We start from the raw sequence: 23,027 nt of genomic DNA, 5'->3' as shown, positions 1-23,027 counted from the left end.
TCAGCCGTTCGCCGCAACCTGCTAAGCCCTGAAATCAGCCCTCGGTGGCGGCCCGAGACTAAGAGGTGGTCGCTGGGCTCTGCAACGCCGTGCCGAGGGCAGCGGTTTTATTTCCCGGGGGGGGGGGAAGCGTTTCTGACCTAGACGTGGAAAGCAGTCAGGGTACTGTCAGCCACGGGAACTCCTTTTCGACTTAGGACGTTGTTTCTGATTTTAGTTTCTCAGCCCTGACCTCATGCGGGCGTTGACGTCTTTGTAAGATGTCAGCGAGGATGCACTGACGTTTCTTTGAACCCAAGCTTTTGTTTGAATTGCTTGGTAACTCTTTGAAATAGTCGGAGAAGGGCTTCTTAACTTACTCCCTCGGTTTGATTTCTGCGTTTCTCTAAATTTCATCTACTTTTAGAACGTCTCAGAAAACTCGGGGTTCCGATTCCCCCAGACTTCTTTGGGGAATGGGAAGTAGAGAGCTTTTCTGTCGCTTGCCTCGGCATGGTTCTGAAAGCTGGCTGCAAATTGTACAGCTCTGAGCTTTGTCTCTTCATAACCCCTCAGCTTCTGGGCACGCACATTTGTGCTCATGCACCTAACTGAAAACTGTAAGTAAAACCTTTCTCACTTGAATTTTGTTAGAGGAAAGACAGTGCCTCTTATTGGTATTTATAATTGTTGTGCGTTGTAGTCTTTCTGGCTGGTTCTTTAGCTAAAGCATCTTTCAGTATTTCCCATATGAGAAAACAACCACAGAGAACAAGTTTGGCATTTTCAAAAAAGGCCGCCAAGTGTAATAACCACTACTTTTGGATTTAGCAGCTCTTTTCCAGTTATAGCAAGCGTTCCCAGCTTTTCTGTGCATCTTGTGGAGAGAGAAACAAAGGTCTCAAGGCACGTACCCAAAATGGCCAGGTCTACGAGCCTCTGGACTAAACGCGCTACCTACGGCAAGACATCAAGGTGTTTGCTGGAAATTCATGCACTCTTCGAATATTCACTGAGCTGTGTGGCTTCCTTTGAAACCTGACTTTACTAGGAAATTTTTCATAGTAATGCTGTATCCTGACTCTCCTATGAGAAAAGATAAAATCAAAATGGGGGAGGCTGCACACAGACCTGATCTTCTATTGAGAAATGACATTTCTTAACATTTTAAAGCTACAGAAGGGTATTCCATTAGGCTTCAGATTTTGGCTGGAAAAACTCCCAGCAGCACTCTCCAGCCGTTCTCTCCGGAAAGCCTGTTCTTCTGTAGGACTCGGAGGGAGGGGTTGTTTACAACAGGCTTCCAACCGATGCAGTAATTTTACACTATTCTACTAAAAAAATAGGTGCTTCCTTAAAATAAAAAACAACTGTGTGTGGGGAAACCTGAGAAATGCAGCCCTCCCTGTGCAGCTCTAAACTAAGTGCTAGTGTTTTCATTTTTCAGTGGCTTAAATACTTGAAAATATGGGGGTGTAGAGGTAAATTCTGCTGAACAATGGTAATGCCACTCTTTGTCCTGTTAAGTATGATACTGTCAAAGATCGCGTGCCTTTGTAGTAGATGTTAAATATTTCAAACTGATAACTAAACCGTTAAACAGATTTACAGTATGTTTTTATTGTCTGATACCATATTGATTGCTTTTGGATGGAAGCTGGAGTTACAAGTGAGTTACGCAGGCATACTAAATTTAATAGATTTGCAATGGCAAAGGGTTTGCTACTGAAGATATTGAAGAGTTAATGTGGCTTAACAGCTTGGTTGCATTGGGAGTAGTGAAATTTTATAGGTCACTAGTGTACCTCTGAAGGGCAGAAGGCGTGATGGTGGTGTCTGTTTCAAAATCATGTGGTGTCTATTGAGAAATACAAACGCTGTGGCGTAGAGAGAATACGAGCGAGCAGGATGCCTGTTGGTGTGTAGACCATTGAACAGCAAGACTTAACCCTGTGTATTGCAAAAACTGTGTTTGAGCATAAACTCGTTCCTTAACGCTGGGCTGGAGCAGAAGTAATGGGAGAGAACGCGTAGGGTTGGGAAAAGTTAAGGGGCAGAAGTGGAAGGGGAGATAATCCTAGATGACACAGACCTGAGGCAGGGAAGATGCATCGTCAAACCCCAGGTGAGATATTTCCCATCTGTTAGCCAGATGACCAACTCAACATTTGCTTTGCTGAAGCCATGGATATTTTGTGTTTTGTCTTGACACTGTTAGGAGCTCTGCTTTCCCCTCCAGAGCGCATCACGGATGTTCATCAGCAGGAACTACCCGTTGCAGATAACTGAGTGTTTCAGCCACATAGTCAGCATGTTCCTTGGTTCGTACGCGTTGATAGCTGAAGGTTTGGCTCAAGATGGTGTATGAAACTCAGATTGCCTAGTGTCCTGGCTAATTAGAAGGAAGGAGAAAAGCCTTTTCAGTGATGCTGCTGGAGTTGAAAGTTCATCTAAGCTTTGGATTACACAGAAGGATAGTAGTGGAAGTTTTCCAGAGGTCCAGGAGCGTGGGATTTTTCTCAGTCCATTGGGCTTTTGGGGTCATTTTCTGTCCAGTGTGTCCTCTGTCATTAGTTGACGCTATTAACAGCGTCCCACTCTGAATGGCACATCAAAAATTGCTGCTGTTGTAATGAAAAATAGAAAGAAGAAGGTTGTGTCACAGTAAATAACCCTTCTTTATGTATTTGGGGAAAAAGAAAGGCGACCAGTGTGTGTCACAGTGCAGCTGGTTTGGGAGCTGGGGTGAAGGAGGGCAGCGCGCAGGGGACTCCACAGCTCGTGAGAGCCATCATCTTTTTGGAACCGAGAGGGACAGTTGCCTGCTTCTCCAGCTTGAATGAGTAATCTTGAAGCATAGCCCTACACAGGGCTTTGGATCAGATTTGTATGAAAATTGAAAAGTACAGGAGATGAATGATGCCTTGTCTAAATTCGTTTGTCTTCATGTAGAGCGGTAACTTGGGACAGGAAGTTGCTTACTCTGAGTTGCGTATGTGGGAGCCTGAGCATTAGGTTTGATGCCTGAAAGGGAATGATCTAGTTATTCCTACCCAAAGATGCGTGCTATTAAATTCTCCAAGTCCTATGCATATCATTTTAATTTTATAATTTTTATTCTTTTAGAAATCGAATGACCTACCAAGGCTGCGCAGCTGGTACGAGATTGCGTTTCTCATCATGGTTTCTGGGTAGTACTTACAGAGACTGAATCAGTTGTAAGCCTCTGTGTCTGCATACATGTGCGCAGGCACACTCTCACAAGCCTCCCTCCTTGCTGGATGATACAAGGAAAACGTCAGGAGTTATTTCTGCCTTGCTTCCTGATAAATTGGAAGTTTTGGCGTCTGTAATAACAAATTTTTTCCCGGCAGTGAGTGGAGAGCACGTGAGAGATGAGATACAAGGCTTGTATTGGCAATTCTGACGGGTCTCTTTCCCAGAGAAGTCGAGGAGTTAGCAGTTGCAGTCTTGGGACTATGGCTGTAGGAGCTGAACCTCCCAAGGTTACCAGTTGTGTTTTTTTTTTAGTGAGGCTCAGGTAAGAATAATACTGGGCAAGAAATAGTGCCTCATCTTTTGGTTGCAGCATGGGAAAGTGTTCCTTCTAAGGGTTTTTTGGAGTGCTCTTCCTGTCCCTGCAAGAATGCATTGCTGTATAGTTCTGTTGCATCCTAGTTTTACCAGAAGGTGCAAAGCTGACCAGTGATTATGTGGTTCTTAATAGCAGTACTGACAATAAATAACACTTTCGAAATTTGATTCTTCCAAAAGCCCAGAGCAGCACAAAATCAGCTGCAAGTGTTTATACAATCCGGAAACTCTTGGAACAATCTTGATTTTAACAAAAGCTATACCTACTTGTGTTACACAAAGATTACTTTTTTTTTTGGTCAGGGAAAACAGTCTCCTTATTATTGAGTGCCTCATATCAAAGGATTACTTTTAAGCTGTTTGTTTTAGCTTAAATCTTTTCTTCATACTTTATAATATCTCAGAACTTTAAAAACTGTAGTGAAATTTCCTAGACTTCTATTACATGTTTATTGCAGTATTCTTCCTTCTTACAAGAGGTGCAGTTTTCAGTCAAAACTTAGTTTGGGACTGGTAATCACAAGAATACCTGGACTGGTTATATCGGCGTTTATGAAGCTCAGTGAGAATTTGGTGATAAAGGAGTACCTGTGGGGCACGTCAGCCCAGAAAGGTTTGGTAAAATTCAGGTTTAATTTAAAGGTTTGGTTTAAATTCAACTTTAAATAAAAAGCTTGTCGCAACACAAACAATTAATAGATAGCTGCTTGAAAAGGCGTTTTCTCATAGCCTTTGGAAGGCAAGATAAAATACGGTTTCTTGACAAGATGCATCTGATTTTAAATAGCATCTCATTTTACTTGTTTGCCGATCGCATTGATGGATCTTTGTGAAGACTTACATACTGCAAAGCTCTGTCATAGTATTCATCTGTTACAAGCTATGGTGTATTTCTTCAAAATGGAAATATTCTTAACATGTGAAATTAATAATTCAGCTAATGGGAATTGATTGATCAAATATTACGCTGTGTAGACTACAGCTTCAAAGAAAATTGCTGATTCCAAGTTAACTTCTGACTTAGGAAGAAGACTGGCAGCCTTCTTGTGTTGGTATCTAAGCTGCTGAAAGTGGGAATTTCTACGTGGCTAACTTAGCTGCAGTTGAAACTCGTTCTGGAGTTATCATCTTGCTTTTTAAAGCAACCCTGATGATCTTGTCAGTCAAATTCTGTTGAAATAAAAATTAATGGCTCAGTTGAGTCGTGTCCGTTGCAGCCTGGCAAGTGTTGTGGGGTTTCAACAAACTTTATGAAACTTTAACAAACCAATGTTCTGCTAAACCTGCTGTCAAAAATACATCAAGATATCACTGCAAAGGTCATATATGTTATTACAAGCTGTAATTTTCTCCTTGTCAGAAACACTTGGTGTTAGGTGTTTTATGCTTGAGGGCTATGGGAGTGCAGCAGAACAGTATGAAGAGCGGTGAGTGGTTCTGTATCAGAGAATGAGTGAATGAAGCCTGCCCTCCTGTAGACTTACTTGTTTTGTTTTCTTGACTTTTGGGAAAGCATAAGCTCTAAACTAAACTCTTTCTGTAGATGGAACACTTCACAGGGCTGTTTTTATGGATTCCTTGGTGTCTGCTAAGGTACGCGTTCAGTCTCTAGGCATTTCCCAAGGTCTCTATCAGATAACTTACTGTAATGAAAGTTGGAGTTAATGAACCAATGTTGATTAGTTGTTTTCCTTAACCAAATTTGTATCGTCTCGCGTACAACAGGAACGGAGACAGCAGCAGTTAATTGTTCTTCTTCCCATAGCCTAGGCTGACCATCCTCAGTTTCTTACTGGAGCTTGCTAGGGCAGCCCGTCTTTCCCAGTCCTCTCTTCTCTGGAGCAGTTGGGTGTCCACAGACCATCTCATACCCTCCACCCGTGGTGAGGGAGGGTCACCCTTCCCCTCGGAAGAGAGAACTGGAGGAACAAAAAGCCCCTCGGTTCCTTGCACCAAGGGATTCAGATGATTTTCCCTCCAGTTTACCACCCTTCAGCCAAACGTTGACTCTTACTCCTGCCTTGCTGAGGCACAGACAGTTTGAATGGGGGCTGACTTCTGTCAGCTTTGAGGCCTTCTTAAAAACAGCTTTTACTGGGCAAGTAAGGACTGTCCTTTCATGTGAACTCTTAGCACGGCTTTGGAGGTAACCAGCCAGTTTGTTACACGACTCAATTTTAGGCCGTCTAAAATAGTCCATGGAACATCCTTTTATAAAAAGGGTGAAAAAATAGAAATAATGCAGTATTTGCTGTAGAAAATGGAAAGCTTTTTTTAGTTTTGGCTTACACTTAATAAACGATATTAAAATTTCATATTTCAGATTTTGGTTTTGCTTGTCAGCTTGGTGTCCGGTCATGGTATTTAGGCAGGTTTGCCTGTAGCTGGAAATGGCAAAGTTACTGCTTACGATTTAGCCACTCAGGTCTTCTACTTGGTACTATACTGCTTCTTGAATTACAATGCTTATTTAGAAATACAAGAAGATACCAGAGGCTGAAAAGTGTTACATGACTACTAAAAGTGCTACAAAGCATATATGATCTGATTTAATGTGAATACTCTTTCCTTCCCTTTGAGTTGCTGGGCCGGCAGAAGTGCAAAGGCTGTGGCACAATCTAAGGCTTTTAAAGCGATTTTACTTTGTTGTCTAGATAGAAGATAGCAAACTTCTGCTTTGTCTTTCAGAGTCTTCTTCCCTCTTCTGCTTCCCTGGTTTGTTTCTGGGCAGGCCCCTTCCCCACTGATGAGCAGGCTGGCATGTAAGCAGAAAATTTGCTTGAAAAACAGCACTGGGATGTTAATATAAATCATCTTGATTTGAGGGGCGGTGTTTTGTTTTCACTGAAGCCATTAGCTTTACTGCTGCGTTTTCATTACCCTGAGAGGTTTGAGTGCAACTTGATGAGACCGTGAACAGGAGCAGGTTCTGGGGATGGATTCACCTCACTTTGTTGGCCACCTGCAATAAAAATGTGCATCTGAGGTGGTTGTGTGGGCTCGTAACATGTTTCTGGAACAAGCTTAACCTGAGCTGGTTTAGGCGCCTGCTTAGGATGAGCTGAAGTGCATCCTAGTTGTGCCAGTTTCTCTTTTCTGAAGATTAATTTAATTTTGAAGAGTTTCGTCTTAAAACTTAAATACATTATTCTAGATAAAACTTGCCCTGTTTAGAAGAATAAAATGTTATTTCCAGCCAAAGGGAGTATTCAGCTTTTTGCCTATAATGAAAGGTTGATTTTTCCAGATCCTCAGTTTTTGCTGAGTATATTTGAGTATAGTAACTATATTTGAGTATAGTAACATGTGCTTTTTACATTACTAAGGAGAGAGTTGGATTTGGTGCAAAACTGCATATTAAAAATCAAGGTATTCACTGTTATATTCAGTATTTTTGTTATTTTGCATCGTTGTCTGATGGAATGTGATGGTTTTCTTTCAGGATCACGTTTTTGGGAGTTGTTGTTTAACCATGTTTGCCATTCTGGAATTACCTGAAGACCTGTTGCATGCCACAAAATACTGAAGTTGTGGAATGTGTTTTGGTAGGTAAAATAAGCATATGATGCATTTGAATATCTCTTGTTCTTATATATTCTCCTCCTAACTGTCTAATAGGTTCTTGCCTCTGATGTTTGTATGTGTTTGAAGGGCTGGGCTGTCTCCAGAGCTGACTTTTCAGTCTGCCATAGAGGGTTATGGGCGTTTGCCATCAGGTTTGTAGCTGTTCTCCGACCTTCCTACCCAAGAGGACAGTTGAGATGCTTTTGTGGTGTTATCCCTCTAATGCCAGAGTTTGAAGTTCCAAATTACTGGAACTACCCCTATCTAAGTTCTTTCAGAGGAAATTTTACTGCATGTTTAAGTTTATTTTTAGGTATTCTTTCGTATTATAACAGTGATTCTTAGCCTTGTTTAATCTCCTTGTGTAACAATGTGACACTTGTATAGAATCTGTTTAAAAGTCTTTTTTGCGTATTTTTGCCAAAAACAATTATGTCATTTTAATCTTTGTATCATAGAATGGTTGTGTGTATATAGGTTTTTTCATTGGTCAGTTTTAACAAGCTCCAAGATCACTGTGCTAGGCAACAAAACGGTTGAAACAGTTGTAGGAGGATAATACACTGTTAACAAATTTGCAATAAAAAACAGTGTTATGATCAGAGTGTTTCTGGGTTTTATAGGTAGTACACTTTAAAAGTATGCCTGTGTGGGTGCATGTGTGTATATGTTACGTATTAAAAGAAAGCCATCTTCTCAGCAGTATTCTGGCAATGCTGAACCTCTTCCGTCCCCATCCTGAAAAAATAAATGTGTATTTTCTCACTGGCACCTAAAACAAAGGAAACAAGAAAACTTTCAACTGTATTATTTAAGACATGCTGTTTTTCTGATTCCTTTTTTGTATTATAACAGTGATTCTTAGCCTTGTTTAATCTCCTTGTGTAACAATGTGACACTTGTATAGAATCTGTTTAAAAGTCTTTTTTGCGTATTTTTGCCAAAAACAATTATGTCATTTTAATCTTTGTATCATAGAATGGTTGTGTGTATATAGGTTTTTTCATTGGTCAGTTTTAACAAGCTCCAAGATCACTGTGCTAGGCAACAAAACGGTTGAAACAGTTGTAGGAGGATAATACACTGTTAACAAATTTGCAATAAAAAACAGTGTTATGATCAGAGTGTTTCTGGGTTTTATAGGTAGTACACTTTAAAAGTATGCCTGTGTGGGTGCATGTGTGTATATGTTACGTATTAAAAGAAAGCCATCTTCTCAGCAGTATTCTGGCAATGCTGAACCTCTTCCGTCCCCATCCTGAAAAAATAAATGTGTATTTTCTCACTGGCACCTAAAACAAAGGAAACAAGAAAACTTTCAACTGTATTATTTAAGACATGCTGTTTTTCTGATTTCCTTTTTTTTTTCCTCCTGTTAAGTTGCCTGAAAACCATTTTTCAGTGAAGGCAGAAGCAGGGAGGATTCTGTATCCTTGGGAAATTATGTTGTTACTGCTATCAAGGACTCTTTCTCCTCGCTCTCAGTTCTGGATTCCCCAAGGGACTTGACTGTAGTGTCATTTCTGGACTGATTTTTCTTCCTCTTCCCTGTTGCAGCTTTAAATAATGGTCAGTGCTGACTTCTGCCATTGCTAGTGAAGGACATCAGTCGATCCTTCCTTCTGCTCTCACCCTTTCCAATCTTTTGTGTAATTTGGAAGAGTACTTTTTCAGGTGTAGACCAGGATTTTAGTAATTTTTATTTAATTGGGCTCCCTGCATATTTGTTTTGAGAGGGTGCATGTTCTGGTGTGACATCAGTTGTGAAAGTGTTTATTCTGAGTTGCCTGAAATGTATAAACAGCTTGTAAATCAATAGACTGTGTGGCAGAAAACCTCGGACAAGTTATTAGACAAAGCCTTGTTTCGGTTTGCTCGCTTTGTGTAGTGCAATGGTTGCACTGAGGAAAGCAACACAAGAGGTTTCAAGTTCTGTTTAAGAAACGTTGACATAACCTTAAGTTTGGATCAGCTGAGCGGATCTTGGGGTGCGGATACCAAGATACCAGGGGTTTTTTTCCTTCATTTGTTTTTTTTAACCCCAGAGACCAGCACTTCCATCTGGCGGTGCTGGCACTCCAGAGCCTGCTGGCTTTCTGGTGTTCAGCTGCTCCCCAGTTAGCGACAACTGGCTGTTTCAGATTTTGCTCTAATCCCATCTCTCCCAGGGACTGCACGGGATTTTCTAAGTATTGCCCGGTCACATGGCGCTGGGTTTGTCGTGCAGGCTCCCTTTTACTGTCAGGGCTGTTGGTGGGGGACAACACATGGCATGACAAACTGCCTCCTGAGTTCCCCGTGGTGTGCGGTGGGACCCAGCTGTCCCTCAGCCCAGATCTAGACTGTGGCATCGCTGTATCCTACATGAATTCTTCCCCTGGAGAGCCTCAGTCTTCCACGTTTTAGTCAGTCAATTGTTTTATCCATATGCTACGTGTACCCGGGAGCTCAAGCCTCCAGCCGCCCAGGGTGTGCCCTGTATCCTTCAGTTTGGACACTCTGGTCTTCATGGGCTGTCCCCTGCCACCCCCTACCCCCATACGGTACTGCAGGTGCGTTTTGGTTATTAGTCTGTTATCTGGCTATTTATCTCTTCCCTTAACTTCGGTTACGTATTTTTAATAATTAGACTATACTGAATACGACCAACTTTATAATAAACAGGCATAACACTTTTTATGCTGCTGTAGCCTGTCCTGGGCCAGGTTCATGGGTAGATGGTTGCCATGTGGTGGCACTGGCCTTGCGCTGAGTTTCCAGAAACAATTGTGTAATGGGAAATATTAAATTGGAAACTCTAAGCCAACAGTGTGCAGGGGCAGGAAGGAGGCCATGTGTGTTCTTTGAACAGAGGATGATATTCAGAGACCTTTTTGTGCTGCCATGTGAGTATGAATGCTCAAGTTCATGAAATGTGCTGTGGTTATGCAGATCAATTCAGGTATGGTTCTTAGTCATCAGAGATACTCTATAGCCCGCTGGGAGTTCATCTTGTTTACAGGAATTGTTGGATGACCAGAGTTTTACCTGTGTGTGCTTATGCTAAAGGCTTTTTGTGTTTATGTGGAAGAGTGTTGAGCGAAGGTACACACTAATTATGGTCACGTGCTGGCTTGTGATTTATGGAAGTCAACCCTATAACCAGGAGATTACAGAATTTGTTAGGACGAGGGATGCAGCTGGGATTCATTTGGTTTGAGATGGACGGCGTGCTGTGCTCTGCCTGAAGAGGAAGATTTTGCAAATCATTACTTCCTCCTGTCATACTTGAGATAAATTATACCTGATTATAGGAACGGACTAAACTGCATGTGTTTGAGAGGGAAAATGGATGTAGCAGAGATCCTTGAGGAGCGTAATGTGGGGGAAAAAAAAAGAGAAGGGAGCTGTAGCTACATATTCTTATCCAGAAAGTAAAATTTAAAATTCAATCTTGTGTGGTTTTTTTTTTTGCCTAACTCAAGCTTTCCCTGCAGTCCTATAATTTTTTGAGTCAAATGAAACAAGGCCTGTGGTCCTTTGGGATTTAACAAACTATATTTTAATAGTGTTCATGAAGGGCCATAATTTCAACAAATCCTGTCAGATTTTGGCACGTTGAGGTGAGGTTGGTGGAACCTGGTCTAAGCTGCAGCATTTTCATGAAGTCTTTAACACCACAGTTGAAGCAGTCTGGGAGTCTTCTGATCTTTCACAGAGAAGACGGATGCTTCAGACATTTCCATTCAAAAAAGAATTTGAAATGTTTGTGTTCTTACAGAGAAATTTTTTATTTCTTTGGTGTCAGGGATTGTCAGAAGTACTCACGTTTCTTGCTGCAGATGGAACAGCCCACCCCCTCCAAGTAATTGCGCTTTTTCAATACCTAAGAGCCTGTATATTGAGCTGAGATTTCTCTCCCTGAAAAACTTACGCAAGATTTTCGGATAAATAATTTTCTGTGTAATTTTCTTCAAAATATAGTGCTTATATTTCACAGGACACTTGCCTCATTCAGTGCACAGAATGACTGTGCTTGGTGATTAAAAAGATTATTTGCATAGGACTCCCAGCTCCTTTCTCCCTGAAGTCAGTGTATGTGTAATGAATGACGTAGGAATGCAGGAGGAGAAGGAATTCTCTCCTGGTTTTGGTGTAAAGCCAGCTCTAGTAAGGAAGATCCCCGTCCAAGAAATAATGTGTGAAAATCAATTAAAACAGCTTTTCACAGATGCTTATTAATTGTCATTCTCATTTTCTGGGCACCTGACATGAAACTGAGTAGTTTAACTTAATGGAGGTGCCAAACACTCAGACCTGTAATTCAGATACAGAACTGAGCAGCAAGAATTCTGGGGAAAAAAAGAAGATGTAATTGTCTCCGTGTTCACCTGGTAATGAATTTTTTAAATTTTTGTCTCTATTCCCCATCTCTAAAATTTCCGTGGTAATAATAAGTAACTTATGAAAGCACTATGGAAATAGATCAGTGACTGTGAAATATTTTTACTTAGTTTCTGTTGCAGGACTGCAGAAGAGCTTGTGAGACAAAATTAGCTGAGATTTGAGTCGTGTTTGAGAACGAAGGCTTGGTGCTGCAGTATGAAGACAGTAACTATATGTAAAATAGGTGATTATTCATTAATGCCATTTAGCCTGCTTAGTGTGGTCTAGGGTTGCAAGGGAGGAAAAAAAAAACGTATTTTGTGAAATCACAGCAAGTGTGTGGGCAGAGACCTGACCAAAAGCAGGGTATTTTGTGACTTCCGAGTCCTTGTTTTTTCATTTGTAATATTGTCCCTTCAGCAACATTATGCGAGTGTGCAAACAGCGTAGGGCTGAATCTAAGCTTGTCTAACAGAGTTATATTTTTTTATTAAAAAAGGCTGTTTTCTGGCCAATATCTGCAGCTCACCTTTAATCTCAGAGTTGTGGTTTTAATTTGTGTTGGGAATTTGAACCTCTGCCAAAAACCCAATCTGTATCCTATTCAAGGGTATGTCGTCCCGAACTAAACGTTTTGGGTGGGTTGTGCTGAATACCGACAGCTTTGGAGTTACGAGGTCTTGACAGTCCTGGCTGTTGAATTGATTTGTTTTTGACAGCGGTGGTCAGGAACAGGTCCCTTTTTTGGTTTTGACATCAGCTTTGGCTGTTGGTGTAGATGGTTTTAATCTTTTAGCAATACTTGCAAAGCGTTGAGCGTGAGAATAGAGGTCTCGCCTGGAGGAGTTAGTGCCGTAGCCCTTGTAACGGCTTGTGTTGGAGTGGAAAAATGTGTATCTTAATTAAACATTGGTATTGTTCACCGCAGATGTAGGGATAACTTTTGTCATAGGTTGTACTTCTGTACACATAACAGCTTAGATTACTATCATAATGTCAAGTAAAATTTACTGCAAAGTCTAGACATTTTATAAAGTAAAAAACATCAGGTGTGTGACTTGATTTACTGAGTTCATTCTTATCCAAGCTCAATAGGGGCATGGGGGGAATTGTGGGCTAGCAAAGGGGGTGCAAATTTCAGGTTGTAATGTACATAAGCAGCTGAAAACACCTAAATCTTTACAAACTTTTGGAAAGAAGGCATGGTATGCCTGAGATTTGCCTGAATGTGAGTAAAATATTTGTCAAATCCTAAATTTCTCATGGTAAAAATATGCTGTGGCTTTCCTACTGCTTTGCTGGACAAAGAAGTGCCTATTGCATCTGCAGTCCCTAAAGCTAAATTTGGTGGTTTTATCTATCTTTCTGTAATTAAAGTATTGCTGTGAGTCGTGTAACTTCCCGTCAGTCAGGCACTGCAGAATTGGTACTGGGTGCTTGCTTGTCCTCTGTACGATATGGAGATGAATGTAATTGATTTTCTTTTTTTTTTTTCCCCCCTCTACCTTCCTTTCTACCTGACTATCGTTTAGGTCAACTGGAATACTTTTCAAGTCACGTGCAGCAGGATTCTGTCAGAAAACCACTTCTGTTTGTTCTAGCGGACGAACAGCTTGGATACTGCAATGGCCACCGCTTTCAAAGTCACACAGTTTGTCTCACAGACCCTAGCATTGGGTCACCCGGTAGGTTTTTCTGTCAATGATCTTATGTGCCATTGAAAGCAGTTGTTAATGTCTTTACACACTTACTATTACACTTACTGTAACTTTTTTTCCCTTCCAAGCATCCTCTTAACGTCTGACAGGCTCCCATTGTTGGAAACAATGGTTTTGGATGATCTACCTAACTTAAAAGATACATATGCCTCCTTGTACTCCTCAGCTATGGAAGACTTAGAGGTGGATTTTGATTCAGGACTGGAGGAAGATGAACTGAAACAGGAGGCTGCTCCTGAGGATTCCACGATCTTTGTAGCTTTTAAAGGAAATATAGATGACAGAGACTTTGAGCAGAAACTAGATATCATATTGGAGAATGTGCCTGGCCTTTTACACATGGGTAATGTACCTTCTTGTCATTTTTCAGCTGTCCTTAAAGTATTTATTTATGTAGTCAGAGTGCTTGTACAAAGAAATAGATTATATTGTTTTCAAGTTACTTAGTTTGTAATAAGATTTGTTGGGGTTATTCTTAGTGAATTTGGCAGCTGTTCTTCTCAGAGACACAGAGTACAAGTTTCTGCAGTTGTTTTATTGTTTAAAACTGATTTCATGAGTGAGTTCATTTACTCCTATTCCGTTCCCATGTTTTACTTGTTTTTTTCCTCTTTCATTTCCCTCCATTACACATTGCTGTGTTACATGAAAGTGAAACCAGGCTTGTCCACACAGGAGATGTTTTTTACTACCAAAACCATCCAATTTAAACAACCGCAATTCATCTGAGAATAGGTTCATTCTCAAGTAACTGTGTCAGTTCAAGACATTACTGCCCCTTTGCTGCTACATTGACCTACACTACATGATTTTTTTTTCTTCCCCCCTGATGAGGGACGTGGAGTGCTCTCACATATCCCTGTGTGCCCACCAAGGTCTGGGGACAGCTGTGTAGCTAGTGAGTGATAGCAGGCTTTTGGGACAATAACGTCTTTTACCAGCACGTCTAGATCTGGAAAAAGACATCTGTCCACTGTCTGAGCATCTTTGCAAAGGTTCTTATGCTGATTACTTATAGCTGCTCGGTTATGTAGTCTTGCTTGTACAAGTACGATCTTTCTTATTCGACAGCCCTCCCTTGGTAAGGGTGCAGCGTTGTGATGGTTTGGGTCAGTGTGCTTGGATCAATGATGTGCTCCCTCCCCACTGCTGGTTTCCCCAGCAATGCCCCTCATCTGGTATTACTTGAACAGTCAGATTAACGGCTTAATTTCTTGCCATTAGTATAGTTTGCTATAGAAACAGATAAAGCCGGGCGGGTTGCCTTAAGTGCGGTGGCAGGAACACATAACCAGAAGAGCCTTGGAGACGGGAACCACAGCAGCGCTGATCTGACTTGGCATGATGTCATATAACTGCAGTCTAAAAGCCACGTAATTGCCCAGACTCTCTCTCTCTCCCTCTCTCTGCTGTTTGTGAACCAAGCTTTTCCTGGTAACTATAGGTCGCCATCCCAGCATGCTGCTCTTCTGTTGCATGGTCTTTTGAAATCACACCGTACAATGAAGAATCCACCTTTCTTCTTTAGGCAGGCGGTCTTTGTGTTTGAACAAAACTAATTTTTTAGATTAGGTTTTAAAATGTTCACTGCATTGCTTGTTTTTTCAATAATGTAAAATACCTTTTCAGAAAAATAACCTATGACTTCTGAATAACCAAACTGAATTTCTTTGTCACTTCGTTCTTTTCTTTCCATTTTGTCCAGTTGTAGTCAGTTGGGTCTGGCATCAGTTGTTGGGGTCCTTGCTGTTATCTCTCAGGGACATAAAAAAGCTGTTATAAGACAAAAATACTATGAAGAAATACCACTGGTTTGAGCTGTATCTTGTAAACAGTTGGAAGTGGACATAAAACTAACAGATAGTTACTGGTGTGAAAAGATACGTGTTAATACCATAAATGAATTGCGTAGTTTTTGAATGGAAACAAATTCAATCTGTAGCTGTACGGAGTTGCCTTTGTTATATGGAGGTGTCTGCATGCTGGGTTTGTTATAACTATTAATGGCAGGATTAATAAACATGATTCAGACCTCAGCTGAAAAAGCAGAAAGCAAATTTTTGAAATAAATTTCAAATTAATTTGAAAATTATCCATGTGACAAGTTATTTAAACTGATTCAGAGCAAAATAGGATATTCAGGATGTTGAGTTAGTAAATAACATTGGTTTAGACTTAGCAGATGCAATGTTTGCAAAACGAGAAATTCGGGTACTAATATCTAGAAATACTGAAACTGATAATACAAATTTTATATGTAAAATATTGGAACATTAATAACAGTAAATACTTGACTGTTCAGACTTCTACAAAAGGAGGATTTAAAACTACTCCTGTCATGTTTCCAGCCAAAAACATGTTTATAGGTAGAAAGAGGATGAATTTAATAATACCATTACTGTAGCAGCAGAAGGGACTTGGTGAATAGTTAAGGACAAGAGATTCCTAAATAGGAACGAGTTATTGGAATTCTTAAATGACATGTTCTTCAGAATCAAGAAGTTAGCAAACTTTTAGTAAATCTGGTGTTACAGTGGAAGAACTGGCTGATTAAAATTTGGGCCAATGTTTACTGTTTTCAAAGGGACTTCCTTTTCAGAAAGCTAGAAACTGGACGCTTTATAAACCTGTATTAGGAATATATTTTTAATTATCCTTAAATGCATTTTGTCGCAATAATTTAGTTAGGTACCACTTCAGATAAATATATCCAACATGACTGCCCTACCTTTTTACTAATTCCCACACGTTACTTCTAAAACAACTGATCTACGTAGAAACACTCATATGTAGAACAGGTTTTCAGAAAACCTGCAACTAAATATTTTGCATGACTTTAACATGGTTTTTTGCAGTGGATTGAACATACCTATTCAGAAAAACTGTATAATATGGTAGGAATTAATGAAATATTGCTAGGACTCTGTTGGCACTGGCCTTTAAAAAAAAAAAAATGGTTTCACAAGCATTTGTAGAGCAAATATTTCAAGAATGGGGTTTCATTCTTGCAGTCATTTTTTTCATACGTCCATCTGGTTCACTAACAGATTTATTAAATCTGGTTTATTAGATATTGTCATATCTTTCCAAAGTAGTTTATCCACAGAATATTTCAATTTTTGAGTAATATTATCAAGTGGTTGTGTTGGCTATTGCATTGGTTATCAAGTTTTTATATTGCTAATTTTTGGAAAATACCTGAAGTGGTTTGGCAGTACCGATCACTGTACGCCTGTGCTGGAGAAATCTGCTGTACCTGAGACTAACCGCTGATAATTTTCCAAGCCAAATAATTGTTTCAGTTTTTTCAGCTGTGCTTTTCTACCAAGTTATTTCATCATACGTGTTTGAAAACTGCCTTTGCACTGACTCTGACCATTTTTCTTTTAAGAATCCAACAAGTTAAAACTGCAGAAGATAGAGCCTTGGAACAGTGTCCGCGTTACCTTCAATATACCCCGTGAAGCTGCTGAGCGGCTGCGAATTCTGGCTCAGAATAATAACCAACAGCTTCGTGACCTGGGAATTCTCTCAGTTCAAATTGAAGGTATTTCACACCTAATTTGCTTCCAGAGGCGTTAAGCTAACATTTAATATACTCTACAAGCATTTTCATGTACTTGGTTAATGTTGCAAAACTTCTAATTTAGTAATTTGGAGAATGACTTCAGTGAAAAGGTAGCTCAAGACTTTTATTCTTTCAAGAATAGGTTTAATTTTAAAAATGATAGCTGAAAATCCTCTGAGCATCAGGAAGCCTCCTGAAAAATGTTTTTTGAGTGTTAGCTAGCAAAATGTGCCCTAATTTTTTTTTCCCTAATTGTTTCATATGGGGCTTTCTTAAAAACAAGTTTTCAGTGGATTTCACAATTAAAATATCCTTTCTGGACAATTGTCCAAGAGCACACTCAGGATAAACTAAGAGCATTTAATGCTTGTCATGGTGTTTGTTTTTCTTAAAATTGAAATCCAGAAGATAAGGGTAGTATGATGCATAACTGTCCTTCTAAAGTGCACATTATAGGTAAAGTTTATTCTTCCTTCCTTGACATCTTTTAAATGTCCTTTTGAACATGTCTCTATTCTGCTTTTCTGTGTATCATTCAGTTCACCCAAATTGTGCATTACTTTTAGGGGAAGGTGCTATCAATTTAGCTTTAGCTCAGAACAGAAGCCAAGATGTCCGAATCAATGGGCCCCTGGGAGCAAGCAACTCAGTGCGAATGGAAACAGGGTTTCCCATGCAAGGGGGACAAGGTAAATTCCTTTGGGTTTTATTTGTTTAGCTTAATACACTTTGAAATTTGTTACTAAGCCAATCATAAAATTTCACTGATTATAGCAACTATTGTTTGCAGAATTATAATTGCCATTTTAATTAATGTGTGTTCTTGTTTCTGTACTGTCAAACCATGTCCCACATTACATAAACTAAACAGTTGGCTGCATTTTGTCCCACAAACATTGGAGTGATTTGGGTGGGGCAGATTGATTTGTCTGGGGTTTTTTGAGGGTTTGGTGGTTTGGGGTTTTGTTTTGGTTTTTTGTTTTTTTACATAAAGACTGTTAAAGCAGATGAGTCTAAACTAGTGAATTCACTTTGAAATATGCACAAATTATCACAGTTTTCTGTTTGGCTACCTTTATGAAAATGAGCATAAGCCTTTATTCAGTGTACAATAATAAACTATTTTATATTAAATCCATTATATTTATAGGAAGGACAGGACCGTCATTGTTAGTCTCTCTTTTTATTTTCTGACAAACTCTTGAGATCTGATCATAGAGAATTGATTTTTGTGAATAGGTGTAGTTTCATTAAACTCTACATTTTAGAGCATTGTGTATGCATGATAAGTAATTTTTAACTACAAAAGTCAGATTTTACGAAGAGTTAAAAGAAAGCTACTATGTAATTTATTTTAGTAGCTGAATCATAAGGCAAAATAAACTAATTAGTATCTTAGTAAATAGGATTTAAAGCAATTAAAAAAACTGGGAGCATTTTTTGTCAGAGTTAATGTAAGATGCATGTGTGGCTATTGATGAGTAGGAACGGAAAGAACATTTCACCTCTGTAGAAACCTGATTAAACAGCAGTTAAATCATTGTGGTTAACAAGGAAGGTAAAGCATTTAAAGAAAGGTTTACTTTGAAAGTGGCTGCTCTAATCTTCACTGTGACGATCATGAGCTTCATTTCATGCCTGCAGGTCAACAATATAAATGTAAACAGTATAAATATAACAATAATATAACCAACAGGTCAACAATATAAACCATTTTGTAAAACAGCAGCCTGTGGAAGTGAAACAATGAAATTTTTCTCTTGCAACACCTCAGTTGCTTTCTAGTATCAGATTTTGCAAAAACCTTTGTACGTGTATAACTGATACAATCTTGTCACTTGGTGACTTTAGTGGCAAGTCAGGCTCAACTAATCCATGAGTCAGCAGTATAGCCTTTTTAAAGGTTTGGTGCTAAAGGAGAAGCTTCAGCATGACCTTACTTGTTTTATACCAGGGAATCTCAGATTTCAGACAGAGATACGTGTCCTCAGGTTATTTCAGACAAACAATTCTTAAAGTCTAAAGAAATATTTTATTAACAAACATAATTTTTTCTTGTAAAAAAAAAAATCTAAAATTCTTCTCTGTGTAAAAACTGCAAGACTTGATTATTTTTATTTTTATTTTTTAAGGTTTAATAAGAGTGAGCAATGCTGCAGCTGTCATGATGTCCCAGAGTGGAAATGTGCCCTCCTCTATGGTGGCAAGCGGTGCCAGTGCTGAGCTGCAGCCAAGAACACCTCGGCCTTCCTCACAGCCAGGTGGTAAAACTTAGTCACAGTACTGACCTGAAAATGTTGTTGAATTTTTACTCTTCAGCACACAAGCTTGAGTGTGTTGCTCAGAGTACTCCAGAATTGTCCTGGAGTATTTCCCCTGCCCTTTCTGGGAGTTACTCTTTCTGTGGAACCCTCCCTGCCCCCATTAACCTGGTAAAACTTTTCAAATAATTTGGGGGCCAAGTCGCCAGCTTGCTTGGTATTTTGTTCAAATGTGTTGAGCAGCAGCAGCAGTGTTTTTGCAGTAGAACTGTTGTGACTGAGCTTTATGTTTAGATAAAGGTAAGAGAAGGATTGGTTGAATGAGGCAGGTGTCTCCGGTAGGAAGCAAATGCACCAGACTGAGCACAAGTGCTTTTCAGGAAGGGTAGGTAGACTGGAAGTTTAAGGACTGGGGATCTGGGGTGTGTGAATGTTTAGGGTTTATTCTTCATAATTCTGCTAGTACAAGTTACTTGCATTTTGGGACTACAGAAAAAGAGAGGGAGTTATTACTTGTCCCTCCATAAAATGGTGGCAGTACTTGCCAGCTTCTGTAGATCTCTGCAGGATTTATTCTTACAGACAGCATTTTTCATAAATGTTTTAAATATTCTGGGAATATTAGTTTGACACTACCTTAATTCCTCGTTATGCCACTTTTTTTAACTGGTAGGGATAATAGCCCCAACAGGTGGGTTATACAAACAAACTGGAGGACAAGAGGCTGGAGACCAGCCCCACAGAAAGAGATCTGGGGGTTTGGGTTGATGGCAAGTTGAACATGAGTCACGAGCGTGCCCTGCCAGCCAAAGGGGCCAGCCGTGTCCTCGAGTGCATCAAGCACAGCGTAGCGAGCTGGTCGAGGCAGGTGGTTGTCCCACTCTACACTGCACTGGTGCGGCCCCACCTCGAGTGCTGTGTGCAGTTTTGGGCACCTCAGTACACAAAGGACATCAAACTATTTGAGTGTGTCCAGAGGAGGGCGACCAAGATGGTGAAAGGTCTTGAGGGCAAGACTTACGAGGAGCAGCTGAGGTCACTTGGCTTGTTCAGCTTGGAGAAGAGAAGGCTGAGGGCTGCCCTCATCGCAGTCTACACCTTCCTCAAGGGGGGCAGCGGAGGGGGAGGTGCTGATCTCCTCTCTCTGGTGACCAGCGATAGGACACGAGGAAATGGAATGAAGCTGCATCAGGGGAAGTTCAGATTGGACATTAGGAAAAGGTTCTTCACTGAGAGGGTGGTCGGTCCCTGGAACAAGCTCCCCAAGGAAGTGGTCACGGCACCAAGCCCGTCAGAGTTCAAGGCGCATCTGGACGACGCTCTTAGTCATATGGTTTAGTTTTAGGTAGTCCTGCGAGGAGCAGGGAGTTGGACTTGATGATCCTTATGGGTCCCTTCCAACTTGAGATATTCTGTGATTCTATGATTCTAAGTGTGCAGAAGGCTTACGTTCATCTGTAGCAGCAAGCACTGTGGAGCTATTGTGCTTTATTGTAGAGGTTATAAATTGATAAGACTTGGCTTCTCAGAATTCCCAAACATTTTGAAAACTTTTAGAGCGTTGCCTGTTTAAATTGATAAGACTTGGCTTCTCAGAATTTCCAAACATTTTGAAAACTTTCGGAGCGTTGCCTGTTTGTCTGTCTGTTGGAGAAATTGGAACACCCGAGCATGAACTTTTATGCAGAGTAAGCAAATGCAAGCAAGCAATTTACCCTTTCTTGTTTTGGGGTGGGTTTTGTCTACAGTAGGTTATTTTTTTTTTACTTTTCTTTGCTATTTTAATAGATGCAATGGACCCACTCTTATCTGGGCTAAATATCCAGCAGCAAAATCATCCATCTGGATCTTTAGCTTCCCAGCTCCATTCAATGCAGTCAGTTCCTGTAAACAGGCAGATGAACTCAGCCAACTTTCAGCAGCTACAGCAGCAGACGCAGTTGCAGACACGTCCTCCCCAGCCACATCAGCAGCCACAGCAGGGTATTCGACCTTCATTTACTTCACCAGCACAGGTTCCAGTTCCCCCTGGCTGGAACCAGCTTCCTTCTGGAGCACTTCAGCCTCCTCCAACCCAGGGAGCGTTGGGTACATTGACAGTAAACCAGGGTTGGAAAAAGGCCCCGTTGCCTGGACAAATGCAGCAGCAACTTCAAGCAAGACCATCTCTAGCAACAGTACAAACTCCTACTCATCCTCCACCTCCATATCCTTTTGGAAGCCAGCAAGCTTCCCAGGCTCACTCAAACTTTCCCCAAATGAGCAATCCCGGCCAGTTTACTGCTCCTCAAATGAAAAGTCTTCAGGGAGGGCCCTCACGGGTTCCTACGCCACTACAACAACCCCACCTGACCAACAAGTCTCCTGCTTCCTCTCCCTCCTCCTTCCAGCAGGGATCTCCTGCATCATCTCCAACAGTTAACCAGACGCAGCAGCAGATGGGACCAAGGCCTCCCCAGAGTAGCACACTTCCCCAGGGATTTCAGCAGCCTGTCAGTTCTCCTAGTCGTAATCCTATGGTGCAGCAGGGGAACGTACCCCCCAACTTCATGGTGATGCAGCAGCAAAACCAAGGTCCACAAGGTTTACACCCTGGTTTAGGAGGTAAGAAGTACTGAGACCTTTTATTTTAAAAAGAAAAGAAACATAAAATGTCTAGAACTGATGTTGCTATTAGTTTTGAAAAGACCCTTTAAAAGACAGGATAAAGGCATAGATTGAGTATAAAGTGGGTATGGGTGAATTAGCATCTGCATCACTTCATTTCTACTGCCTATCTCTGTCCTGCAGTGTCACAGTGATAACCGAAGGGTAGACTCTGGGCCACTGCAGAAAGAAATTGCTGTATGCAGTTGCTGGTTATGACTGCCAGTTGTCCTCTTGATAATTCTTCTGTTGCCTTTAAGCAACTTCAGGATATTCAGAGATGGTGTGGGTTTTTTTGGTTTGGTTTGGGATTGTTCTTTGGGAGAAGGGGGGGGATTTTTTTTGAGAAAGAGAGAGAGTGTAATAAGAACAAATGAACATTTTCTTTCTCTCTTCAGCTTCCTCTGTCACCATTTACATTTTCTACTACAGAAGTGAGGCATTATTGTGCATCTTCCTCTAAGTTGTGGATGTCTCTTGACCCTGTCTTTGTCATCAGTTTCTTCCCATATAAAAGAGGAAAGAGCTATTATTGCCATGCTGTTGTATTCCCTATTCTAAAATTAAGAGGTCAAGGGATGTTTAACTTGCCCTTTGGCTTTGTTGTCTTTAGTTTTCTCCTCGGCTCTCCGCACTTTCATCTTTTACTTACTGCTCCTAGAATTCTTCTCTAACACTGAAGAAATTTCATTTGTCAATCCCAAGATCTCCTTTGTGTCCTTCGTGGATTTTTCCCCCTTGAGCCTTTTGTAGTTCTGTGCCAGACTTGTAGCACTTCTCTCTGCTCACTCATTTGTTCATCTTTTTCTTGAATGGCTGCTCTCAGATACCCATACATGAGCTCTTGCTTAAGCCTTCGAAATATTTTCTTTCTGTACTTATAAAATATGAGCCATGTTCTTTGTCCACTTACACACACGTGTATATATTCCAGTTTCTTGCATTCTCACACTGTACAGCTGAAATCTGTCCAAAAAGCTGTAAGGAATACCCGTTTCTCGGTCTGCTGATCTGGACAAGCTTCTTGTTTTCACTGTTTGTACCAGGGGTCTCATTTGAATTCAGATGAATTTGATTCAGATTCAGTTTCAAGGTTCTCCTCTTCCAGACTGTTCCTAGGATCTGCCAGTGCCCTATACTTGGTATATCTTATCTTGTCTCCATCTGGAAGCAGTTGTTTATTATTTTAGTCACATTTGCCTACAGATTTGCCTCACCAGCCATATGTCCCCATCAGGAATCATTTCCTCTAGGTAGCATAGCCATGACCTCTAGATAGTATAACCTCTGTATTCTCCTTCCTTTCTAAGTAAACCTACTACAAACAAAACC

At 40.6% G+C, this 23,027-nt stretch overlaps 1 protein-coding gene across 1 annotated transcript in view; it reads left to right on the top strand.

Moving 5' to 3' along the window:
• The first annotated feature begins 13,293 nt into the window (after positions 1 to 13,293).
• The window catches only part of NCOA6 (nuclear receptor coactivator 6), a 35,106-nt gene continuing 25,372 nt past the window's right edge, over positions 13,294 to 23,027 (top strand). The window contains 5 exon segments of the mRNA XM_019473129.1: positions 13,294 to 13,563; positions 16,612 to 16,767; positions 17,355 to 17,477; positions 18,921 to 19,049; positions 20,838 to 21,653. Of these exon segments, the coding sequence (XP_019328674.1) occupies positions 13,329 to 13,563; positions 16,612 to 16,767; positions 17,355 to 17,477; positions 18,921 to 19,049; positions 20,838 to 21,653 (1,459 nt within the window). The 5' untranslated portion in view covers positions 13,294 to 13,328.

The sequence above is a fragment of the Aptenodytes forsteri genome, unplaced genomic scaffold (genome assembly GCF_000699145.1).
Source record: "Aptenodytes forsteri isolate BGI_AS27 unplaced genomic scaffold, ASM69914v1 Scaffold38, whole genome shotgun sequence".
Lineage (NCBI taxonomy): Eukaryota > Metazoa > Chordata > Aves > Sphenisciformes > Spheniscidae > Aptenodytes > Aptenodytes forsteri.
The sequence above is the reverse complement of the archived record's forward strand: the minus strand, read 5'-3'. Positions and strand labels throughout refer to the sequence as shown.